Source organism: Pseudopodoces humilis, chromosome 2 (assembly GCF_049639895.1).
Source record: "Pseudopodoces humilis isolate 2021_Gansu_Grassland_sample_001 chromosome 2, ASM4963989v1, whole genome shotgun sequence".
In the NCBI taxonomy this organism is placed as follows: Eukaryota; Metazoa; Chordata; class Aves; order Passeriformes; family Paridae; genus Pseudopodoces; species Pseudopodoces humilis.
Window position 1 is genome coordinate 63,833,967 of NC_142201.1, and position 16,045 is coordinate 63,850,011.

General features: G+C 43.2%; 1 protein-coding gene across 1 annotated transcript in view; it reads left to right on the forward strand.

Moving 5' to 3' along the window:
* LHFPL6 (LHFPL tetraspan subfamily member 6) overlaps positions 1-16,045 on the forward strand; it is a 138,012-nt gene that overhangs the window by 113,161 nt on the left and 8,806 nt on the right. Inside the window, exon 3 of the mRNA XM_005516328.3 lies at positions 11,370-11,468. Within this exon, the coding sequence (XP_005516385.1) occupies positions 11,370-11,468 (99 nt within the window). The remainder of the gene's footprint in view (positions 1-11,369; positions 11,469-16,045) is intronic.

The following is a 16,045-nucleotide window of genomic DNA, read 5'->3' on the forward strand; positions in this document are numbered from 1 at the left end:
CAAACTGAAAAATGGGATCTATTTGAGGAAAATTGACTCGATAGAGTACTTCTTTCCCCTGCAAATTGGGTCAGTTATTGAGTTTGAATGCCTTTGGATAGGAAGTACAGAAAAAGCTGTATTTTTATGTGTTTTTAAAAATAAAAATATCTTTTATTCTTGGATGTGTCTCATGATGCAAGCTTTTCAGCATGTGAAAATCATGCAGAACAAAACAGACAGTCTAACAGTAGGAAACTATTTTGTGTGTCACATAGTTCTAATTGGAGCTGTGTTGAATCTTATTATCCCTCTTACTGAAAACAAAGTAGCTGAGAATGGGGCAATAGTTGGTTTTAGTTTAATTGAGGAAGCCATACGAACAATCGATTTCTCATGGAGTCTATTATTGCTTAGATTTAACTCCATTTCTTTTGATTTCCCACTGTAATTCAGCACAAGGCAAACAGCACTGAATACACCTTTGTTCATGCATAGAATAATTCATGTGCTTAGCTGCTTGCTCTGCAAGTAGCCTTGCAAATGCAAAGAGTATTTAAAAAGCTGCTAAAAAATGCTGCAGCTACAGCAGCAAACAGTAAATGAAACTGGCCTCTTCTCCACCAGCTCCCATGTATTTTACAGCACTTTGCTGTCTGAACATTATCCATCTGCAGTGGATACACTGTACAGAGATGGAGTTGATGGCTGCGGGCCTGTGTATCAGCTACGCTGCTGGTGTGAACATTTTTGCAGAGTAAAAGACTTAAACCTGTGAAGCACCAGTGAGAAAAGCATAAAGTGATTCTCAGCTGTGCTTGATGACTGCCGGTGACTTTTACAGCATTATTTATCTTACTGTATTTCCTATTTAGAGAAGTGATTTCCAAACTCATTTGATTTGAGGGGCCTTAGAGACTCTCCAGTAGAAATGCGGAGCCATTCAGTCTTTATTGCAGGTATGGATTTCCTAGTAGCATGTATGAACTTCCTTGGAAAGTACTCTGTGGCTTGCCAGAGGGTCTGCAGAGTGGGTACTGAAAATACTACTTTAAAGTCTTGAGTATAGCTGAAGTTTTACTGAGATGTGCAGTGGTTGATCTTCTAGTATTAATCCATGGACATCTCCAGTGAAATAAAACCAACTAAATTTTTTTTTAATAAAAATAGGTAAAAGCCTGGTATGCAGTAGTCCCCCACTGGATACAGGCTTTGCATGCATTCCAGCTTCTCTGTGACTTTGGGGATATGCCACCAAAGTGGAGGAATTGGCTGGACATCTTTTGTTGCTTTATTCATCATCTACAAACAATTGCTTTTAAATAAGTTAGAGAACTAATAGACATGGAAAAGCAATTATTTGGTTTAATCCGTGACTGGATATTTCCAAAAGCAGCGGAATCACTGGAGTAGTGCTCAAGAGTCAGGGTGCTGCAGACTTAGTCATTAGTCTGAACAGATTGTGTTGAAAAGATATGGGGATGCCTGAACATTTATCCATTTTTCTGCTTAGGCATCTTCACTGATGCAGGATATATTTCCTGCATTCCCTCCTTACAGTCCTTCTTGAGATCAGTTCACATACTGGGAAATCCTTCGAGCCTGCAGCTTCTGGAAAGTTCTGTCTAGTTTTGGCCCGTCTCCATTTGCTATTGAAATTCATATTAATGAAAAGGAATTTGCCTTATCTACTGTGACTACATGGAGAGTTATGCATTTTGGGAAGTTAGTTATTAAGCTACCTTTTATTAATTACAGTAGGCACCCTTGTGTTTCTAATGGAATGATTTCTATTTAAATACATTATGCCATATGCCATATGCTGCTTTAGACTCTTTGAACTGTCAAGCATTTGATTCTGAGTCACAAATATGGGGTGAGCACACAGATGGGTTGTCACATAAAGAAGTCTGATGGCATGTGATAACTCTCAGGCTTTTTTTTGGTTTTTTTCCCCCCATAAAGCTTATAATGTACAAGCATTGATCATGGTTTGCCAAACAAAAATGAGCTGACAGTTAAACTCCAGAGTGTTTTCTGGAGCTCTTCAAGCGTTTCAGTTCCACTCTGTAGACTCACTCTGCCTTTAACTGGACCATGTCACATCCTTTTCAGAACAATTGGTGTCAATCATTTTATTGTGTGACAGACTCTGGGAGAAATGACACAGAGACTTGCCAAAGGTAGCAAGTGGTAGCACTTCTGAGTGGTAGCAATGGAGGCAGGCCAAGGCCATTTTGAAACAGCAACTTTTTTCCATACAAATTATTTTCTTTTAAAATCAAGCATTCAGGTTTACACTCAGGAGAAACACAGTTTTTCCTTTAATCTTTTCCTTCTTCCTTAAAATTCAGGTAATTTCCCATAAAAGAAGAGATTTGATGACAGGAATTGAGATATTTGCATCTTAAGGGCAGAAGGATAGAGGATAAGGGATAAAGAAAAGTGTGAGTTACTTTGGGACGGGTTCGTAGACTTTATAAAGGTATTTACAATACAGCTATTTTCCCTTGAGGTAGGTTTCTAAGCTTGCATTAAGATCAATAGATATCTAGGGTGGAACTCATTAGGCTAAACCTAGATGCCTTGCACTGTTAGAAGTACCCTAGGGTCTGCAAAATCTTTGTGTGGGCTGCTAGGTATGACAGAGGGCTTAGGGGAACCTTGCACTGTTCTGGAGAGGCAGCTAAAGGAGCAAGATACTGAACAGCAATTAAACTGGCAGTGGGTGACATATTTGGGGGGCTAAATCCCACTCTGGCCTTGTAATGCCAGTGGAGCACAATTCAAATCATTGACCTACAAGTGCCTAGTGCCATTTGAGATGCCATTGGCTATTCCATCTCCAGCTGCTAATCCAGATGCATTGGCTTTCCCTGCTGCCTCTATGTCATGTCTGCCAGTCCCATGTGAATGTCTGCTGTCTTAAGAGTTGTGGGAACTTACATGTGTCCTAGTCACACCTATGTTTATGTATTCTTTAGTATGAGAAAAAATGTCTTCTAGACTCCCCTGATTGTACTGACAAAGATCTAAATTCAGTTGCCACTGCAGAGGGATCTGCACAGGTTTGATATGCCCTTTGTTACCTGAGGCACTTAGAAAGGAAGCATCTTCTGGGTGGGGAAATTTCCCTCTCTGGGCCTGAAGTACCTCTGTAGTAATGAGCCACCTTTGATCAAATGAAAAACAAAGCAAGGTGATGTTTCATCTGTCAGAAAACTCCCATCTGCACCCTCCATCGCCCCATGCTCTGTCACAGTGAAAGTGAGGGCTGTGACTCTCCCCTGACACAGAACTTTGTTGGCTGGATGCTGTCACACATTTGTAATACCTTTCTTAGGCTTCCTCTGCCACTGGCCCCACTTTCCAAGAGCTCTAGTAGGCAGGTGGCATTTCTTCACTGTGCCTGTTTGCTGAGGTTGGGAGCCAAGCAGGTGCCAGGCAGTGCATGCCCATGGTGTGGAGTGACCCAAAGTAACACAAAAAGACCACAAAAAAAGCCACATGAGTAACACAAGCCCACATGAGACAAAAAGTCTCATTAAAGGTATGGGGCTTGGCGGCCAAAAAAAGCAGGGTTAAGTAAAGTCAGATGATGTGAATTAGAACCTGGAGCTCAGAATCAGAAGCAAAAGGGTTGTGGGGTTTTGCCCTTGGCTATTTCTATCACTATCAAGATTAATCTGTGTTATTGGAGACAGGATCTGCAAGCTGAAGGTTGTAGCATTTTATTCCCTCTGGTTTGTGTTGTTCTTATGCCTCATTTTGCTTTGCATGTAAGAGCCCCTCTAATGTCCTCCTATAGCAAGTCTGTGGCAGAAACAACTTGATCTTGCGTGAAACCCTGAACTAACTTGTGTCTCCCATGTCACAGTCCTTGTAGGAGGAATGGGAGGAAATTTGGTGCAGCACAGAATTATTTCTGTCTGGGTGTCCCCACTGTGTGGACACTGGGACAAGGGAGTCCCTTACTGAATTCATTCACGGTTGTGAATTCACAGGATTGTACCCTCTCTCAAACGAGGCACTATTTATTAAGCTCAGGCTCAATAAATAACCAGTCAAATGTACCATGTTCAGTGACTACTAACGAAAGATAGAACTTTTGCCCGAATTGTTCACCTTGTCTTTAACCCTAATAAAAGCTTTTCAGCAATCATGGAGCATTTCAGCTCCATGTCTGGGTTTCCTGAGGGACAGATACTAGCAGCAATGGGAGGCACTGGTGTGATAACATTTCTCTAACAAACAGAACAATAGACAGACCAAAGAACAAAGTGGTGGTACACAAAGCAGGTAGAAGTGTAACCCTAAAGAAGGGGTGTTGTGGCTGAAGTGCTGGGAGCTGTCAGTATAAAGACACTGTCCCTCACTAACTGAATGGAGGCTGGACTCCCACAGGCACGGGGGCTGGCATGGTCCTGCTCCCCTCTTTCTTCTGTTGGGTTCTGCTGTTCTGCCCAGGCTCTGGAGTTTGTCTTAATCTGTTCTGACCCTCTTGTATCACTCCATTGCTGCTTGGTATCAGCTCCCAGAGCATTCTTTGAACAAGGACTTCTGAAGCTGTGTCTGCTGAAGTATTTTGCATCCCAGTTTTTAACCAATTCTTCTTTAACCACATTGTTGGCTAAGGTATGTCTGAAAGCAGCAGAAAACTTCAGGTGCCAGCTCCAGTTTGCTTTCACACTCCAGAGTAATTTTTCTAGGAGGTAAATGCTTTAAAAGCGTTACAGTGAGGTGAGTTTTTAAATCACAAGAAACAGAGAGTCAGAGTCTGTGCTGCATCTAAAAAGTGGTTTTGTTTTACTTGTCGAGATTACTGTACCTTCAAGTGACAGATGGGAATGTGAAAGCTTTCTATCATCCTTGAACATTCAGGATGGCTAATAGAGAAAAAATGTGAAAGGAAAAATCATCATTAAAATGGTCTTGAAAGCGATGACTTCCAAATTATTGTCTGTCAGCCTCTCCATATGGCCTGGATATCTGTCAGATGAACAGTATACATTAGAAATTCCTTAGAAAACAAACCAAAAAAAACCAAAATGGGCAAGTTTTCTTTTTTGGTCAAGTCTGAAAATAAAAGGCGAAAAAGTAGATAATGGGGGAGAGAAAGGAGGAAGATTATTTGAAGTAGATATTTCTCACTAAAAGGTGACTGCACAAAAAGAAACCTTCAGTTCTGGTTTATTTTCTGGTTTTATTTTCTCTCTGCAGTATATATACCAAGTCTGGCACATTGTTTTTATTTTTCTAAGTGAAAATACAAATTTTTACAATGACAAGGCCCAATGAAGGGCTCCTTCCTTCTTCAGAGGCTTCCCAGGGTCCCTGTTACAGCAGTGCAGACCCCTCTAACATCTGGGCAAGAAAGCCTTTATGGTGCCCAGCAGTCCCTTTCACTGCATTCATAGGGTATAACTGTCTGAAGCTGAGGCTACACAAAAATTGAATGCATGTAAAAAGCTCTTAACAAGCCCATAATCAAGGAACGCCACCATGGGTTTAGTTACCATTTTAAAATGCATTTTGTAGCAGGAAGGAGTCCAAAGCTAAGTGCCTCATTCACTGCCATCACCACCTCTCTTTATTCATCAAACTGATGGCTTTCATCATCAGACTTAGCTGAATCATGTGCTTAGATTCAGCCTAGGCAAGGGAGAAGGAAGGAGACTATGGAAGCTTTGGCTTTATTTAACAGGCTTTTGGGAGATGCAATCATCAAATGGACTGAGAAAACAACCAAGAATGAGCCATTTAGCAATCAGGGAACACTGTGCCCTCAACAGGTGAGAGGAAGAGCTGAAAAACAGGACTTACAGCTATGAATGGTCAGGACAGTTGCAATTAATTTATGATATGATATCTGCATGGGTTGTTTAAGGCACATGAGGTCCTTGAGTGGAGGCTCCCATTGAAGCCACAGCAGCAATCTGAGGACAGCCCACCACAGGGATTTGCAAGTTTCCTTTGTTGTGCACTGGCTTTTGCTGATAGGTCTTGTTGTTTATGAATGCAGTCATTTTGCCCACAGCAAAATCTGGTTAACATCTCTTGGTTTGTTAATCCTTCTGTATTTATTGTTCAAGACTTGCTCAGATCCAGGCTATTCTTGGAGATATTAATAGTGGTTAATATTTTACCTCTTGGAGTAAGCTGTTTGCTGCATGCCAGAAATCATTTCTTTATCACTTCAAAGATGAGACCTAGATATGTGCCAAGCCACTAATGTAATTACTGTCCCTTCCCTGCCGCATCCACCATATGCAGAACCTGTTATGTGTAATTATTTTCAATCACAAGCACCACTCCAGACAGGCAAGATCATCTTTCAAGTGCTAAGTGTTACTAAAGTACAATCATGCATTATACTCTCAGCAAGAGTGAGAGGGAAGGCAGTCTGGGAGAGACAAGGATTACTCTGGGTGGTTTAATATTAAGGCATCCACTGTCTGACCCCCTGATTTGCAGTTTTACAGTCTGTAGGTCTGGGCAGCTCCACATTTAGCCACATAGGCTGGTTTTAGATGAGAGCCTAGGGGCTGTCTGGTACTCTTAAATACTGAAGCTAAGGTCTTAATTCCAGTTTTGGATTGTCACAGCTGGTGGTGCTCAGTCAGCCCTGTTTGTGTCTCCCCATGCCTTGCTAGCATATTGAGCCAGATGCAGCATTCACAATAGCAGTGTTTCACAGACAAGGGCAAGGAGCCTGTTTCATTCCCAGATATGGAACCTCTCCAGAAAAGCTGATCTGTGACAGTGCCAACACTTCTGCTGGTACATGGTACGTCATCTAAAACAGCTGCCAAGTGCCACCAGCACCTCTACTTGCTGACTTGCCCCATCCCACTGACTGGGTCCCTCACACCTCGAGGCTGCAGGCCCTTTTGTGAAGGTGCCGTTTACGGATCTGCACATTTCCTTCCCCTTTCAATTTCTTTTCACAACTGTAGTGGATAATGGAAGATGACAGAGGATGGTAATTACTACACATTGTTGGTTTTGGTTTTCTTCCTTTTTAAAAAATATTACAGGCATCCTAAGCATTTTAAGCAGCTGTAAAAATGGGTGTGGTGTCCTGGGTAGCATAGCTGGCTAAATGCAATAACTGTAGAGCAGTCCAGAATATAATTCTTCATGATTCAGATATAAGCTGAACTAGTAACTGCTCTTTACTGAAGCTGCAGAATTAGCTTAATGATTTCCACTGGGTTTGTAGCCCTTGGATTCAGCTTGGATCTTTCACTGGAGGTTGCAGCTGTTCAGCAGGATCTACATCCTCTGTGATTAAATAAATTGGCTGTGAGCATGTATGAATTATTAGTGGTAATAGTATGCAGCCTTTTTGATTTTGCAGGATCTGATCCACACAGTTGGTTACAAACAGGGATGGATTGATTAGAAGGGAAGGAAGGGACTGAGGAGCTTTTGTTTAAGTCCTATTAACACCATGGGCTTTGAGGCACACTCCACACTTTCAGTGCATAAAATAAGGGAGCCAAAATGCCAGTTCTCAGATTCAGTGCCCATGCAGACCATGTTGAAGTCATGTAGAATACTGCTGAAAGCAATGGGACATGACACACACATGCTCATACATATAAATATACCTCAGGGCATAAAGCAAAGCTTGTGAAACTTTTCCTTGCTGACAATTGGGCTCTAAATCTTTGCAGAATTCTTTTGTTGAAGGCAAGTCCCTGAGCTGGGTCTGAACCTTGCCTGCAAGAAGTACTGGAGGACAGGTGTTTTGTCGAGACTCAAATCCACAAAAAGTGCATATGCACCACAAAAGGGAACTGTCTGAAGGTCAGTCAAAAACAGCTGAAAACCAGTGATATCAAAGGACATGTCAGAGCAACAGCTTTAAGTCTTGTGGCCAGTGGGTACCTGTGACAAAACAAATATTTATTTAAGCCATTTTGCCAGATGGGAACACAAACCCATGCTCCTGGCACACTGTTGGTCCCTGAAAGGTGTTATGTTCACTCAGAGAAGCGTGTGAGCTTGCCCATGGCTTTATACCTTGTCCTTTGCACATAAGCATGCTGCCACTGGTGCTTTGGGGTCATGTGGCAGCAACAGCAATAGGCAGCAATTTCCCATTTGATCTCCTCATCCCAGTCAATGCAGGCTGTGTGAGGAAAAGAAGCTGCACTGCTCAGTGACTGGTACTCCATAAGTGAAACTCAGCACTGATAAAGCCGCTAGTCAGCTGGAGAGCCAGCTGTCACTGGGATAAGGAGGCTTTCTGACATAGTTTTCCCTTATTAGGTTTGTCTCTTAGAAGGAGGCACAGCTAATGGTGAGGCTCAGCAGTGGGTGCTGTGGGCTGGTTGTTAGACAGTGTTGGAATGGCTTTAAGGGCAAGCATCCATGTGTGAGCTCCTTTGGAGCAATTCAATGTTACAGTATATTGCATTGCTGAGGAATTCTTGACTGAACCCCTGAATTTATTTTCACTGAAACCGGGCTTTGAACTTACAGACATGGGTGTACAGAAATGGGAAAAGAGGTGTAACAGGGGGCTGAAGGAGTCTGAATAGAGGAGATAAATTGTCAAGGTTCACTGATCCAGTGTAGCATCAGAGGCAGAAAGAGTAAACAGGTACTCATATTTGGAAAAGGATGAACTGTGTTTGGAGAGTGGCAGTGGAAAGTGCTGTGAGCAATACTCGTGGGAAAAAGCCCTAACAACCTGTTGCTGCAACAAAACCTAAAGAGAGCTGAAAACAGTCTGTGAATGCAATGGGCACTAGACACTCTTGCCACCTGAGGAGAGTAATTGGAAAGGGCTGAGTAAGGGCTTGTTCTGGGTTTGGAGGAGCAGCAGCATTGTTATGCTAATAGTCCATTCACTTGGCTGCAGTGCTGCTGTTGTCCTCTCCTGGAAGAACTGAGCAGAAGGCTTTCCCAGGACCTGTCTGTGAGGAAGGGCTGGCTGCCATTAATCTGGTCCAAGGCAGGCGGGTGCAAGCCTGCCTTCCCTCCTACCCCTGCGTACATCTCCCTGCCCCTCACAACAGAGCCCTTTGAGCGCTTGTACGTCTCCCCGACAGTCTGTTCAAGTACACAAGGTGACTGCAGACAGCTCAGCCAGGGTGGTTCCCTTTTGGCCAGAGCAGCTCCTGAGCAGTCGCAGCCTGGGCTGGCACTGGGCACATCGCAGGCACCACAAGTGGTGTGGGAGGGGGTCAGAAGCACGGCAGGACTGGCTGGGTCTGCCACAGTGCACTGGTCTGTGAAGCTGACTGGCATGTAGGTGCTCTTCCTGCCTTCCCCAGCCATTCTCATCATCAGTGGTGATGTTCCTACTTGCCCTATGGGGTGCTGCCCCTTCCTAGCACACCACCCATGCTGTCAGTGCTTCACAACATCTTTCTTGCTTTAACAGTTCAAGAGAGAATCGGCAGGGGCTGTTTGGAGGGTTTTAGGCTGCCTTTAACAAATGTAGACCAAGTTTTGGCCTAGATTCCCTTGTCTGAGAAACATCCTTTCTGAGAATTTAATTAGAAGTGATTCTCATTTACATGGATCCTACCAGCTGCCCTTAGCTCTACAGCCCTAGGGGGAAAAAAAATGAAATGATACTGTGAAAGATATTAGTGAGGACATTAGAAGCAACCATACCCAGATCAGGCAAAGTTCTGAAAATACCTAGCATTCACATATCCTTAATTGCTTTTCTCCTGTCACAGCTGTTGGGTGAATGCTCCATCTGAGAGAGAGCTGCCTCAGGGATTTCTTTTTCATTATGTTATGTAGATGTGGAGACAAGAGCAGGTAATGACTGATCAGCAAGGGAAGGAAGAAGTGGGCTTGAGCACATTGAAGAAATTTGAACTTATTGGAGGAAGATCCAGGGAGTTAATACTGGGCTTAAACAGGTGCAGGTGTGCTTGGAGGAGGAGCAGCAGACAAGCTGCTGAGCTACTTTGCTAACAGCCAAGATGCTGAGAGCATTAAACATCTTTTGAAGAAAGATGAGATACCACTTCTGGACTTCAGTGCCTTGTTCAGGTGTGTCTTTGAGCAAATCAAGAACACAATAAGGTGACTTCCATATCTTACAGGAACATCGGCAATATGAGAAGCTTAGGTATCTTGAGAATGGAGACAGTAGGAAGATATGTTAAGCTCTAGGCCCTGAGCCATAATCCCTCTCAGGACTCCTGTCAGACTGATGTTATGTCCACAGTGACTCTGTCACAACACCCAGGGATTTTCTGCACTGGGAGCAAGCAGCAGAAGGGCTTCTCCAGGGAGCACTGCTCCTTATTGTCAAGAGAGGAGGGGCAAGATTATGTGAGGTCAGGAGGTATGCCCAAAGGCAGCAAGTGACAGCTGTAGGGCTTGAAACCTTGTGCTCTGCCTAGCAGGTAAAAGGCACCCCTGCAAACCTTGGGAGGGCTTACTTGACTTTACAGCCTGTGAAGTGTCAGGTGCTCCTAGCCCATTATCTACACAGTGATTTGTTTCCAGTCTCATAAATAAGATCTGACACAAAGGAGGCAACATTTAAATGTTGTAACATACATTGAAATGTTCTCTCTAGGCTATCTGTGTGAAACGCTTTGCCAGCTACATCGGCCTTTTGGCAGCTGCTGCAGTGACAGCTGAGAATGCAGTATGATAAAAATGCCACTTCTGCAAAATAGTCATGGTGCATTGGTGCGCTGCTGATTCTCTACGATGTCTTGTGAAGGGACAGGATTTGCCAAAACACATCTGTTTGGGGCAGCATGAGGGCTGGAGAAAGCAAAGCATCTTGTGAATGTTAAACCAAGTATGACAACAGGTAAATGACTCAAGACCTCAGTTGTTGCAGCTGAATGAATTAAGAAAACTTTGAGCAGTGTGTACCTGTGGTATGCATTGATCAAGTGGTATGAAACCATTATTCCCTTGCTTTTGAAAGAGTGAAAAACAAAGCAAAATGGCAACAGATTAGCACAACTGTCAGTTTTCCTGATGGAACCTTGATGGACCCTGGTTGATTGTTGTTTTAATTAATCAGAAGCAATCAGCTTGTAAATGCCTTCATTAACATGCTTCTATTTAACCACATGTTGTGTATTCCAAACTGCATATTTAGCCATTCTGGAGAGTAGAAGAGGAGTCTAAAAGCTCTCAGATAAAAGCTTCAGAAGCTGAGCATGGCTTCTGATGCTGAGCTGCTTGGACTGGCTCCAGCCCACAGACCCGCTCTAAAACTGTAGCAGAAGGCTGCAGTCCAAATGGTTTTCATCTGTTTTAGGAGAAGAAGAGACTTCTTTTTTTCTGGCATTCCTAAATTGCAGTTTGGAACTTCGATTCCCAAGTGGCAGCCTGTGTTTAAGCTAATGGCAACTGCTCGTATAAACCTTTATTTCTTTTTCTCTCCATAGGTTTGTTGATCGGCTCTGGTTGTGCCCTCTACCCCCTTGGCTGGGACAGTGAAGAAGTCAGACAAACCTGTGGTAACCTTTCAAACCAGTTTGAGTTGGGTGAGTCATCATCAGAGGATCGATCTCAGCCACACTAGGCTCTTCTATGTGTCGGTCATAAAAGACAACTAGGACATAAGCACAGGTTTGGGGAAGCAACCCACCTGTGTGTGGTAGGCTAGTCATACTGCATCATTCTAGAATGGTGCCAAGGCAGGGGATTTCAGATGGATCTCTGGAAAGATTTTTCCATTTATTTTCCAGAAAGATGTTATAAAAGAAAAATTATGTATACATTTATGTATGTATGCATATTTATAGAAATAAATCAGATTTAATAGTTTTTTTAATATGGGAGCTAGCACTCCTGGAGGTCTTGACAGTGGACAGAGGCACCCCATCACAGCACAGGTCAGGGTAATTCTCCATGACTGCAATTGGCTATCTTTGAGTTCTGGGATGTTTATGGCCTTCTAACACAAGCGTAAAGTGTATTTGTATGTTGCTCACATACTTGGGAAGCTGGCAAATAACACTTTCACCCTATGTTTGCCTTCTCCCAAACAAACTACTTGAGTTACTGCTGCTGAGTGCACTGTGCCTGGAATGAGAGCCAGGGATGCAGCCAAACTGGGCTCACACCTGTGCATTTCTGTGGAGGGGCTCTAGAAAACCAGGAAACAGCAGTGACCTAAGGATTAAGCAATGTGGATGATCGGGATCTGATGCTTGAATGCATGTCTGAGACCTTGTTTAGCTGGAAGGATCAATGCAATTGCTGATACCCTTCTCTACAAGTACTCTCTGACCCTGTGTCGCTCGAGGAAGAGGGGGATCTGCAATCCTCCTGAAGGAGCAGGAGGGACTGAGCACCTTGACCCCCCACAGATTTGAAAGCTTCTGCTCCTAAGCATACAGAGCTCCCCATTTCCAGCCCTTGCAGGCTAAACCTTAGTTAATCATAGAAATTCTTTCCATACGTGTGCGTGCAGGACTTGTGCAGGGCCTGAATCCCTGTGCAAGGAATAGTAGACAAAAATGGTCTCCTAAGGTTAAAGACAAACCTTCTGCATCATCTCTTCATTTTATACAGATCTTTCTGTCAGATCTCAGGAGTAAGGAGATTTTTTTTTTTAATCTCAGAGGTGTTTCTTGTCAAGATATGCAAAAGAATTGAGGTTGAAAGGTAAAAAAATACTGCTCTGGGAGAGATGCTCCAGGCCACTCTTCCTTACAGAATTCCTGTGGTGTTTTGAGTACATTTGATCTGGCAGGGGACCAGAAATTCTCATAACCAATATCAGCACCCATCCCTACAGTGCCACTGATGTCTTATCAGCAACCACCTATGGTGTTACTCAGGGGATGTGTAATGTGCTCTACAAGCTTTACCTTGTTATTCTGAACTCTAATATCCTTCTGTGCTGTTGATACTAAATTTACTCTTCAGCAAAGTATAAAAAGTTCCTGAAAACTTTTTATTCACCTCAGAATAGAAAGATTTAAAGACAGAGGAGAGAGAACAATAAGAACAGAAATGTATAGTTAACTAGCAGGAAAAAAATGTTCCAGAACTTAGATTCCCAGCTCCATGGAAAGGTGTGTCAAAGGACGTAGTAGAAAGACCAGACAAAACTCTGTGGTAACTGTTGCAGGGAAGATTCAGGTTCATTGCCCATTGCCCATGGCCAGCCCTGTGTGGAAGCCTCAAGTAGTTCCTGGCCAGCCCACTGAGCACCCCTTTGAAAGGACAGCTAACACATCACTGGTGCATGCTGGTTCCTGCTCTTCCATGCCAAGCATGTGAACAGCTCTGCTTCTGCGGTTCCAGCTTGTGTCCCGTGTTTGATCCCAGGTGCAGAAGAGTGTTACCTTCTAGGTTATTTCTTTGCAGAGTCACAGAAGGTGGGTGTTGTGACAGTGCAAGCTTGTCAAAGCTCTTGGGCAGTTACAAACTGTTACCTTTAAATACTGTCATGTCCACAGTCAGAGCAGAGTCTCCAAGACCACCTTCACTGCCTCAGTCTTGACTCATGAGTCAGATATTTGCATAAATTGAGTCACTCTGCCTTAAAAGTCAGTGAAGAAACTAATGTGAAAAATGTCATCTGGCAGCTTTCCTTCCAGGTACGCATAAGGACCAGAAGAAATCTTGCATTAACTGTGAAGGCTCTGGCTGTGTTTTCTGGAGCACACAGCCCATGTGTGACACATGCCTAGACTTGACAGCAGTGCTGGTCTCACTGATCTGCTGCAATTGTGTGTCAACACAGTAATTAACAGATCATAATGAGAGCTGAAATTTGCTGCAGTGATTTTTTTCTAGGCAGCCCTGCCACTAAATATATCCTTTCCACATACATTGACAGCGAACTTAAATGCTTGGCTATGATTTTTTTTTTTTTTTAACTTAGTGTCTGTTTGATGGTGCGTTACCAAAACCATCTGTAAAGACGAGGTACTGTCCGAGGGCCATTTAATAACCACGCTGCTAGTCTTTCATAAATACCTCTTGGTTGGTGATAACCCAAACCCTCTAGGTCTCTTCTGAATCATTAGGGACTGGCATACTCATTAGAGCCTACAGGCCAAAAATGATGTTTCAAAGACTTAATCTTACTAAGTCTCAAGACAAATTTAAGTAATTATTGCTTTCATTTGAATATTTAATTTGATTAAGCTGCAATGATATGCTTTCTGTTCCTGAGCCTGTGAAATGAGTTGTCTTAAGAACTACGCTGCATTCAAAATCCGCTCTCAGAAAATCTGAGCTGCTGTGAGCCCTGCACTGGTTTCTAACGGGAGAAAAGGTGATGATGGGAGTGCTGTTCCTGCACCCTCTGCTGCTGTGGGTGCCAGTGAGGATGACACAGAGAGGGTAATTCAGCTCATGGTTACTCTCAGAGGAGATGTGTTCACAGGAATGCTGATCAGCAGGCAGCATTCAGCCTTCACTTCCAGGATGGCAGAGCAAGTGCTGCAGCTCGGGCCACAGGGAATGTGAGTGTGCAGCTGGGAAAGGAGGGTCAAAGCTCACCAGGTTTGACTAGAGAGCCAGCAAAAGAGGGAGGTCAGCACTGATACTTGTTGTGGACTTACAAAAAGTGTGGAGGATAAATGGTTGAGGTTGAGGTTGAAGGTAGAAAATAAGAGCCAGGATCTGCAATCTACATTATAGGAGGATAAAGAAGAATGAGAGGCAGGTACAGATGAGGAACTGCAAGAACTCTCTTGAGAAGCAGCTGAATTGTGCACTGTGATACGTAATGCCAACCAGAAATATACTAGAATTAGTAATTAAATGAAAATTTTTGCTTAAGGACAACGTGACAAATCCCTCCCCCATAACTCATAACTAGAGAGAATAAATAAATAGCAATGCTAAGAACCCAGAAAAAACCCTAATCTTTAGTGTGTGCTAGATAAGAAATGTCTCTTCATTACTTCAGGCAGTAGAAAAGGCATTAGACTAACAGGTACTCCAGAGAGTGCTGAGATGGCCCAAATTGTGAGGAGAGGACCTCTTCTTCTACCCCTGACAGATACACGCATTTCTGTGTAGATTCCCAAGTAGTATTTAAGAAGATTGCAGGAAAAATAACTATGCCTTTAATTTAAGTGGATTTGAATATTCTTTTCTAGAAAACCCGAGCTGACATTGTGAAATACCCAGCAGTTTACTGCTCTCCTTAAAAATGGATATTTATTTGGTTTTTATTAGGGGAATTATGTCCAAAGGATTTACTTAAACATTTATGTATTTAATTGGGCTAATTTTTCTCAATCACATAAAAGTGATTGTATAGCTTCATCTCTGACAAAGAGGAGTTATTCTTCAAATGACGATACCCTGCGAAGAACAACTCCATTTGTTGATTAAATTACATTCAATAGATGAGCTGCTTTGCAAAGGGGGATGGGGAATAACCTCCATTCTGGCGCACCTTAGAGGGGCTTGCTCCCTGCTCTTCTCTAGAGATCTGGTTCTGCCATCATGAAAAGAAGCAGATGGATAGATTAGGCCTTTGACAAATGACCTCTTGCAAATCTTGTTGAGAGGTTAAGGCCATGACAGGTCTGTGCCATGTTGCTCTGCTTGTAGTTCCCAGCTTCCAGTCAGCATGACCTCTGTGAAGATCTTGAAGCCCCCCTCCCTATTGTAGTATCCCATCTGGATTACAGGTCACAAATGGAGCAGAGTTCCCAATGAAACACTAGATTATGAACAGGAGAAATCATCTACCACTGTTTTTAGGGTGTTAACTCCTAGAAATAGAGCAATATAAATAAATGGGGACAAGAAAAGAGAGTTGTTCACGTTTTAAACCACCACACTTGCTTGCTCATTGACTGAGTCTAAGTCTATACTCTAATTTGGCAACAGTGCCTGAGGTGGAGACTAGAGTAGGAACTGAGCAATGCTCAAAGGGGTTGAGGATGGACTTTCACTGAGGATGGACCAAAATCATCCTAATCTCTTGTCACCATGCAAACTGTTACTGTTGTGTTGCATTATTGGCATGGACTTGCCTGTGGGCCCATTCAGGGCAGCAGTAATGTGGCACAGCAGGATGGAGCTGCTGACTAAAGGGTGTGGAAGTGTGTCAGATCTCCAAAATCCCAGGGTCAGCAAAAGG